The sequence below is a fragment of the Leuciscus leuciscus genome, assembly GCF_965113295.1.
Source record: "Leuciscus leuciscus genome assembly, chromosome: 2".
Classification (NCBI taxonomy): domain Eukaryota; kingdom Metazoa; phylum Chordata; class Actinopteri; order Cypriniformes; family Leuciscidae; genus Leuciscus; species Leuciscus leuciscus.
In genome coordinates this window covers 30,135,604-30,146,014 of record NC_138726.1, presented here as the reverse complement: position 1 = coordinate 30,146,014, position 10,411 = coordinate 30,135,604, and the positions used below count along the sequence as shown (strand labels likewise).

The 10,411-nt window shown below is 37.4% G+C and overlaps 1 protein-coding gene across 1 annotated transcript in view; it reads right to left on the bottom strand.

Annotated features, from left to right (window-relative positions):
- Positions 1-718: 718 nt before the first annotated feature.
- cdh16 (cadherin 16, KSP-cadherin) overlaps positions 719-10,411 on the bottom strand; it is a 41,817-nt gene continuing 32,124 nt past the window's right edge. The window contains exons 15-18 of the mRNA XM_082161857.1: positions 7,647-7,886; positions 2,808-2,924; positions 1,270-1,386; positions 719-1,162 (exon numbers count right to left, since the gene is read on the bottom strand). Of these exons, the coding sequence (XP_082017983.1) occupies positions 1,062-1,162; positions 1,270-1,386; positions 2,808-2,924; positions 7,647-7,886 (575 nt within the window). The 3' untranslated portion in view covers positions 719-1,061. The remainder of the gene's footprint in view (positions 1,163-1,269; positions 1,387-2,807; positions 2,925-7,646; positions 7,887-10,411) is intronic.

The following is a 10,411-nucleotide window of genomic DNA, read 5'->3' as shown; positions in this document are numbered from 1 at the left end:
CAATGCCAAACAGGCTTCATTTACAGTCGTAGCGGGAAGGCTGATGTTTGGCGTCACTCAGCGGCATGTCTATTTTTGGCGCACTGAATGTCTATATATAGCATACTTGTAAGGTCATCTGGGTCATGTTCGCCAGTGTCATCTCACCATAAAAAGGATATGGCTAGCTAAAAGGGTTTGTGGTTAATCTTCCTGTCTCACTAAATGTGAAACTGTTTTAGGCTGATTATTATCCCAGGGGATGGGATTATTATTCTATATCTCTAAAACCTGAAGATGGCCTGAACAAAAATTATGTGGTTATGGACTCTTTTGCTTTCTCAATGTCGTTCTATCTTCTTCTCTATTTATATTAGAGACCAAACAAAGCTTGTTTATTTCAGTTAAACAAAATCAATAATACAGCATACAAAATGTTTTAATCAGCACTACCGTGTTTGATCGCAAACAAGACATTCTAACCGGATTGCATTAAAATAACAGAAATATATAGAAAATAATTTTCAAAATTCATTAACCAAAATCATGAGGTAGTTGTCAATTCACCAAAAACTCTCAATGAGTCAAATTAGCTGCTTCCATTATTATAGACTATAAATTATTATTATATTTAAATTCATTTTTTAAGTGATATTATAATAATTGTAAGTTATTGTTGTCCCTAATTTAAGAGGGTGCACATTTTTTTCCTTTATGTATATGAGTGACCAAACAGAGGTTGTTTTCTAATTGTCTTTATTTCAGTTCATTGATCACACAACTCGGCGGGGAAACACAATGCATATTTATCAATCAAAATGTTTTAATCTCTACTAATTATAATAGATTACGATTGCAAAAAAGATAATGCAACTACATAGCATAAAAACAAATAAATAACATAGAAATATCTCATGTAGACACAATTATTTCACACTTCACAGTGGTGCTAATATTTTTTTGCCTAATATTTTGCTTTTGGCTAAAACCACAAAAAAAGTAAGCTAATTGTTCTTTAAAACAAAGAAATCCCTCAATGATCTGACGTTAGTTTCAAGACTGTAGTGACCAAAGCGCAGATGTTAGAGAGAGACTTTAAGTGGCACTCGTTCCTGGCAGTCTTTGTTTGGTGGCGTTGAATTCTGGTAGGACAGCTTCACAAATATAACAATAAGTATAACGCCTGTAAACAAAAACATAAAATGTGATTGCATGAACCGCAAATTGTGTTATCCTCTTCCGTTTCCAATCATTTCAGGATGTTTTGAATGAGCTGTGTACGTGTCTCACCTATAAATCCCAGAGTCCCAAGCAGGATGCCCACTGTTGACTGAATAGTGGGCATGCCCTGAAGCTGTTTTGGTGCAGTTCTACAATTCCCCCTCACGTTGCACGGGCAAACCGTCACTGTGAGAGAGACAATGACCACTGAGCTCTTTTTAAATGCATTAGAAGGGGCAATGGTTGCACACAGGGAAATAGGACATATTTATGGAGCACTAGGTGAGGGTGATTGCAATGGAGAGGTCTCGTGGGAAACTAGAATGAGAGTCAGACAAGATGAGGGCATGAGAGAGAGAGAGAGAGAGAGAGAGAGAGAGAGAGAGAGAGAGAGAGAGAGAGAGAGAGAGAGAGAGAGAGGTGCCATTACCCTGTGGCCATGCTATGCATCACTGGAGACTGTGTGAACAAGATGTTTCAGGAGAGAATCCATTAAACCAATGGATGTGAATGCAAGTCAAAGGAGACACAAAAACACACAGCACTTGTTCTCAACCTTTTTGATCAGGTGGTCACCCCAAAGATAATTCCTCTTGTATTTCTGCTGTAATTATGACAATGCTGCTTGTTTTTAGATTTTTTTATTTTATTTATTTTTACAGAAACTGGATGTGTAGATTATAGATTAATTTAACAATTTATTTTGTGATTCTCAGAGATTCAATATTCTGTGTTTTTCAATGAAAATAATAGTTATTGAGGGGAAATAACTATTAAAATAAATATGATAATAAATAACAAAAAAAAAAACTAAAAAATATTATTTTAATTTGTGTCATTTTTTGTATTTTTAGCATTCAGTTTTTATTTATTTTTAATAAGTCATCCTGTGGCCCCTTGAGAACCACTGACTTAGAGGCCACATGCACACTGTAAAAAAAGTCCAGTGAAATGTGAAAACGGTTCCTTCAACATCGAAGTCACTACACCAACTGGTTTTATTTATTTTTTAATCAACCTGTACAGTATGTACTGTATGTATGTATGTTTTATTTATTTTTTAATTAAATTAAATTAAATTATGAAGCAGAAATTGTACCCTCAACTGCATGTACCTTCCAGAGAAAATGTAAAAGAATGCAAAATGTCAAAAATGTTAAAATGTCAGACATCAATTAAACAAGAACAAAAAGTCTCACCTATTCCTCACATTCTTACATCAGTGAGCTTTATGAGGAACAAGACTCAATTATTACAGATACTGACTACATTAGAGCTAAATTGTTTCACAAAAATCCTCTGACTGAACAGTAATTAAGCTCATTGTACATTTAAATAACACGAATGACGTGAATGCTTGTTTATCATTGACGTGGCTGAATTGCGTTTTTAATGTGTCTGGGAAAATTTGTTAGAGATCTAAAATTAAACAGGCCATTTGTGACCTCCAATGAATATTACAGTCTCCAGTGAGCCCATTAAACATTGTGTTCAGACAGCTGATAAATGCAAAGCATGAATGTAATCAAATTACGTACATGATTTTCCTCTTTATGCAAACACGCTCTCTTCAATCATTCAGTTTAATTTTAGTCCATGTATGTTACCTGGCAGATTGATGAATGTGCTTCTGGGAGGAGAGCTGCTGTCTGAGATGGTAAAAGGTACGATATAAACCTCTGGAGGCAGGTACGGGACATTTAAAGACAGGTTGGTGTGAGTGTCTGTGGAAACAATATAATTCCAGTTTACATTTCTATAGGGTGTAACTTTATCATCCACTTTAGACATTCTAACTATAAGTAACTTACTTCAACTACCAGAGTATCAATAGACTGTCTTCTTTCACTTTATTTTGATGCTCTCCCCTCTACTGACAATAAGTAACTTTGCAAGGAGATGTCAACTTATTCTACTAACCCTAACCTAACAGTCTACTAATACTCTAATGAGAGTTAGTTGACATCATGTTGCAAATTAAACAAGCATAGCGTCAGTTCTGGCTGGTCACGCTGGGGTTATTGCTGCTCCCCCTGCTCTTATCCATGCTAGGTTGCATGTGCGCACAGGGAGTTCTTGCTGTGAACAGAACCATATCGCCAATCCAAACTATATGCTAAGTGTCAATCGTATTTGATGATAGTGGTCCTGACAGAAATGAGAGTTAGTTGACATGTACAGTATTTGCAAAGTTACTTAAAGTTAGTAGAATGTCTAAAGTGGACTATGAACATAAAGTGTTACTAAGATTAGTCATAACGAACAATTTTATTGCTCTTACTACTTGCTATTTTGCCTTGACAACATAAACATATTAGCAATGTACCAAAATATGTTGGCAACATGCTAAACATAGCCTATTAGCTAAATTTTTTAATATACCAACGGTGTGATAAAACATTCTAGCAACATGCTAAATCATAATATCAATGTCTAGCTAGCTAGTTGTAGGCTATAACCATCTTTATAATCATCAAACTTTAAACTTTCAGATAAGGCTTTCTCACCCTTGATATTAACAATTAATGAATTAGGTGACCCGACATTAAGTCAAGCGGTTGAGTAATGCTGCTGAGTAAATCTTATGGAAAAACTCCTGACTGGGCCTAATCAGGACTCGGCTGTGTGACGCAGAAGCATGAACTCAGTCCAGTAAACAAGGGGGTGTTATCAGTCTCTGCTCACTCTTATCAATGGTCCAAGAAGCCCCACTAGTATCCTTTGACACCAGTCCTTTAATGTGCTAGACAACAGGGTCACCAGTAATGAACTAACATAGAATTATCTATCGTCAGAGGTGACCAATATGTTGCCCATGGCCTCTACATCAATGCAGTTAATTCTACTCAATAGAACAACTGATTCAGGCCATGAATATTTAGATCCCTCTCAAAAGAAGAAAAACAAAGATATATGACCAAGACCAAACTTCACATTTGGGCACTTGCAATTCCTTAACGTGGCTTACTAAGAAGACAGTGATTTGAAAAGATCAAGTTCAGTTTACACTTTATTTATGATCAGGGGCATTTCCTCCGTGGAGGCAAGGAAGGCAGTGCCTCAAAAAAATTGGAAAATAATCCATAATTATTACAAAAATAAAACAGCAGCAGGAGTTCGATCTTTCTTGCCTCCCCTGAGCCCTTTGATTTTTAACAGACTCCCTAAAGCGTGCGGTGGGTTTAGTGGGGGGCAATTGAGAATGAATGAGGAAAGTCATGTGAGAGGAGGTAATGCCTCCATCACGCTATGATGGGGTATCAGTGGTTATGATTGGCTATGATACATTCACACGATAAGTCCTGCCTCTTATTTTTGTACAAATGATGGAGTTAAAGGTGCTCTAAGTGATGCGACGCGTTTTTTAGGCCCAAACATTTTTTGTCACATACAGCAAACATCTCCTCACTATCCGCTAGCTGCCTGTCCCCTGAACACACTCTAAAAAACGCGGTCTCTCTAGACACCACAGGCTCCACAAACGGCAACAAAAACAAACTGGGCTCACCCGCACAACGGAACACAACAAACAGTGCTCCAGCCAATGACCGACAAGAAGCATTGGAGGGTGGGGTTTGGGGGGTTAGTGCGCGTACACATGAAGGGGGTGTGTGGAGGAGAGAGAAGCATGAAGAGGGAAGTTTGAATTATGGCCGACACACGACCAAAGAGACGACGTTTCGATGAACAAATTGCAAAGAAGAGGGACAAGGATAAGGAACGCGTGAATTCCCGAATTTACATCGGAAAAACCTTCGAAAGGTGGCGAGAACTCCGCCGGCAGAAGGGCTTCCGATCCGACATTCAGTTGCTCTGTTTTTGCAGAACAGGTAAATCCATTTTTCTTTCTAAACAGACGTTCATGTTCGCCAAACCAACACAAGGATGTAATTAGCTAGATCTATGCAGTCAGCGTTTACTTGTTGAATAGCGTTGAATACAACATGTTTCTAGCAGCGATCAATCTCTATTGTAAATGATCAAGCAAATTCACAGTAGGGCGACAATTTGTGTGAATGCTTGTTTTCATCCACTGTTTGTTATGAATTTGAATGTTCATTTATAGGCTATTGACAACTTTGACTAAATTTGTTTACGCCGCCGCCGTTGTTTATGCTCACTGGGAAACGCGAAGCTAACGTTATCTTGCTATTATTGCGTCCTTGTATGGGAGCTAGTAACCTCAGGTGGCGAAACGATTAAGATAATGTTTCTATTTTTCTGCATTCTGTTCTGCAATATATAAAAGCATTTATCTAACTTGGCGACATTACACATTCAATGAAGTATCAGTAAAACTTAACTTTGTTTGTAGTGACTATTTTGACTTTCCTTTATGCCGGAAGGGAGGGGAGGAGGGAGGAGACGGGATGAGGAGGAGGGAGGGTCTAGCTAGCCTTGTTTTGTTTGACAACAATTCGAATGTCAACAAGAAGTTACGACTCCCGGGATCGCTTAGAGCACCTTTAATGGAAAGACTAATTAAAAAGTGAGTAAACAGCTCAGCCACTTAGATATCACCAGATATCACCACTTTATGTCACGTCATGATGACTGTGGGTTTTTTTAGTGAGCGATCAGCTTGGTGAAATCAAAGGAAATTAAAGGTAACGGTACGTCTGTGACCAGTGTTTACCAAGCATGACTGATGATCCGAATATAAGTTGACTAATAATTAAAAAAGAACTGCTGAACATCAGTTCACAAATAAAATGTTAAAATGTTTTACAGCCACAAGTTATTATTTTGGAATATATTTAAATATACTTAAAACAGTTTTCTTTATAATGGTTTTTGATGGGAAAATGTTTAATGTGAAACTTTGTGCATTGAATTCATATGTTGGGTTCATCTGCTTGCTTGGACATACAGTACATATAGTAGTAGGCTATGTTTATGGTCCTCAGCTATCATTTTCTTAGTGCATTAAGACACATTAAGCATTTTCTTTATTATGATTTTCTATGGGAGAATGCTTCAAATGCAAATTAGTGTGTTGCATTCATATTCTAAGAATTCCTGTATATATTATGCATCACGAATAGGGTGTATACTGAATCAGTCTTCCTACATTAGTACAAATCTGGCAAAAATAAATAAATAAAAAAACTGGAGGAAAGCATTGTTCTGCCCTCCAGGTGGGTGTCACAATTGTCAACTAGTCAAAACTATGAATAGACCTTCAAACTTTTTTAAATTCTTTAAAAAAACTTGCTGTTATATTTAAAAGGTACAGTTGAATTTATGGATTTCTTTGAGTTCTAATTCATTGAAAATGATCTTCCTTAAATGCAAATTGTTAGGGTAATTCTGAGTCCTGTTTTTTTGGAATTGGAATTTAAAAGATATTTTCAATTCTAAATGGTGCACAGCATGGTTAAATATCCATCAGACATTAAAGAGGATGTGCTCGTGTATCATGAGTGGATAAACAGCATTACACGCACAGGGTTAAATATAAATGAAGACCTACAGATGCCATACTACGTCATCCCTCCCCATCATTCTTGACACACTTTCATTATAGAGCAGGTAAAGCTGGACGAGTGAAAAGCGAGGAGAGAGAGAGAGAGAGAGAGAGAGAGAGAGAGAGAGAGAGAGAGAGAGAGAGAGAGAGAGAGAGAGAGAGGAAACTCTCTGTTGGATGTCAAAAGATCAATTAGATTAAAAGTCAATGGATGTACACATTTAGCTCCTTAACCAGTCGACACTAGCTGTGAGTTCATATAAATTAAAGGCAACATAATTACCCATGTTACTAGAGGAGGCCTTTTTATCAATTAACAATGAAAAAAAAAAAAAAAGAGAGAAATACTGACACAGACCAGGAAGTGTATGTGCAAAAAACAACATGTGAACAAAATCTATTTGATTCTGGTCCATGACTCAGATGCTGCAACTAAGTCAACTTGCTCACCGGCATCAGCTTGGCACATTAATGATGCCTAAAGCTATCAGGAAGAGAACCATTATGCTTATTACATCCAAGACAGATTCATCTGAAGACACCAGACTTGGAGGGCAATTTCCTTCTTTGTCAGTACACTCTTTTCCCTAGACCTGCACTGTGTGTGTGATTCAGCAGGTGGTAAACATTATACCCTTTTCAGATGACGTCTCAATCTGACTGCACAGACTCTACAGCAATTTTTTTTCCCATTTCAAATCTCTAATTTTATCCACATTGACGTCATTGCTAGAGGAGGTCAGTGTAACTGGGTTTGTCAATGCTATTGTGGTTATCCAACGTTTCAGAACATTAACGGAACTATAAAGTGAGTGAAGCTTGTCTGACATGTAATTTTGAAATGACTGACAGAAAAATAGATATTCAGAGACGGGTCATGTAGTTCTTGGGCGACAGGCACGATTTGTCACTTCACATTCAACCCCAGTATTACTCAATAGATAGAGTGTATGGAAATGGGTGAGAGGACTAGACACACCATTGATGGGAGTGAGCTTCCAGTTGCTACGAACAGTGGTGTCACTGCGGAGGGAGAAGTTGAGCCTTCCTCCATGCTGGGGTCCATCGCTGTCTCGAGAGGCCAGAACCAGAGCCTGATCCTCCCAGCGAGGTGTGCACAGGTACTTCCAGGAGTAATCACCCACCAGAACTGGGCTGTTGTCATTTACATCGAGAATGTGGACTGTCACTAGCGTGGAGGCAGACAAGGAGGAATTACCTGAAGGAGAAAATAGATGACAAAATATGAATCATTTTTATCTTGAACTCTGTTTAGTGTGCATTTAGTCTGTGTATTTCAGCAATGTTGGAAACCAAATAGTTTTGGTGATCATTGACTACCATTGTACAGACACTACCATTGTTCACACACCACATTATACATATTATACAGTAGATCAAGTCATGTATTATCAACCTACTATGTATAAAGAGAGACACAACTCCAGCCAGTGTTCAGTGGATTTAAGATGTTGGTATGATAAAGCTGCTGCTTCTTTGCTCTCTGCAGTACACATTTAACTCTTAAATGCATGAATGTTTCGCCAAGCATTATTACATATTTTGGTCTTTAGCGACCCGAAACTGTATCCAACAGTGATGGATGCCTACCTGTCGCGATAATATAAACCCTCCTGATATTAGAGTAACAATTACAGAAGAATAAAAGAAAACATATTTTGTTACTTTTTGGATCTTGGAAGGGTTCCGTTTGAGCAGAAGTTTTATACCATCATCACTGTCCTTGTCAGAGCTCATTTCCCAGTACATTCAGCATCTGGCTCATATTCACAATCTCAAACATATTCTCAAAACTATAATTTTCAACATCTTCAAAATCAATATTTTGATCGCTGACAGCTTATTCACCAGATCCACCATCAAGTGACAGTGACACTAATATTTGATTGTGTTCAGTAGTTGCTTTGCAGTAAATTGCTGAGCCATTTCAAGTTTTGCTGATGATTCTTCCTATTCTTTTGTTTTCTGCCTGCGGTAACTATGAGTGAAACGTCACTTCATCATTGTGTATCAGACGTTGCCACATTGTGGAATAAAGATGAATTGCACTTATTCAGTTGGCAAAGATTCAATTATTGTTGTGCAGAAAAAAAATATACTTACACTGTTACACACCTCGGGTCATTAGTGACCCTATACAATTTTTACAAAAAAATAATGGGAAAACAGGCATTCTTTTATAAGTTTATATATGTTTTTTCTTATTAAATTATTTATAATGAATTTATCGAGGAATACTAGGAAGGCTGATATCCCAAAAAATAAAATAAAAAAATGAATGAGGAGGAGGGTAGTGAATGACATCACTAAAGGCCCGAGGTATGTGTTTAAGGGTTAAAACAGATGTTTTAAAGCAGGCATTAAACTGATGCTAAATATTGGTCAGGAGATACATTAAAGGCTGTGCAGATTGAGATTAATGCTACAAAGCTCAATGGCACAAGTCATGTTTTACCGAGAGAGATATTATTATAAATCAATAAAAACTGAGTTTAAAAGGAATTTCTAACTTTATAATATTATACTGTATCTAGAAAAGAACAGCCCTTACGGCCTGAATCACATTAAGTGAAAACGTAGCCAACATACGTTTTGCAACATACGCATGCAAGAGGGAGAAAAAAATCCTCAAAATAAACCGATAACAAAAACCACCAAAGAAAAATAAAACAAACCCTAATTTTCTTAAAGGTCTTGAAAAACCACAACTCTCATTAGAAAGACCCAAACAATAAACAATAATTATTTATTTATTTCAACATCATAGGTATTGATAAGGCGTGACCATCTTGATAAGATGGACAGTCACTATATTTCCTTGGCCATCTTTCAAAGAAAGCCCTGAAAAAAGAAATAGCTAAAAAAAGAGCTAAATAGCTCAAATCATCCTCAACCACACTCCAGCAAATGCACTCTATGTGGTCCTTAAAAATCCCATGGCACTTCTCGTAAAGAGTAGGGGTGTAACCCCAGTGTCCTGGCCACATTCTACCCATTGGCCCTTGCCAATCATGGCCCCCTAATAACCCCCATCCACTAAATTGGCTCTATCACTCTCTCTCTCCTCTCCACCTATAGCTGGTGTGTTGTGAGCGCACTGGTGCCGTTGTACTGTGGCTGCCGTCGCATCATCCAAGTGGATGCTGCACACTGGTAGTGGTTGAGGAGAGATTCCTTGATAAACCCTGGTAAAGCGCTTTGGGTGTACAGTAGTACACATGAAAGCACTATATAAATGCCTCATTCATTCATTCCTTCATTCATTCACTAATGCAACTCATTTCAGACAAACCTTTTAAATTGAGTGTTTGTATTTAAAGCCTAACCTACAATAACATGCATATAGTCACACATTTACATACTTTGTTAAGACATTATTATATTTAACTTAATGTAGAAGTGTGCCAGAATTCCATAACTACTAGAACTGCCGCAAGTGGTCATTTTGACCGCTAGATTCCAAACTCTATATCTTTAATGATACATACCCAATTGAGAGATTAATGCATTTATTGTATTAGGATATATTTTAAAAACAAAACAACACCAAACTGTACATTTAAACCAGTTTAATTATACATTTATAAATAATATCTGTAGATGTCCTGAACAAAATAACGGAGTAGCCTATGATTTCATGTTTCCACTGTTCGATCGCGCCCGCGCCCGCCGACACACACACACACACACCATATTACAGCATTGCAGTCTTGACATTGCAGC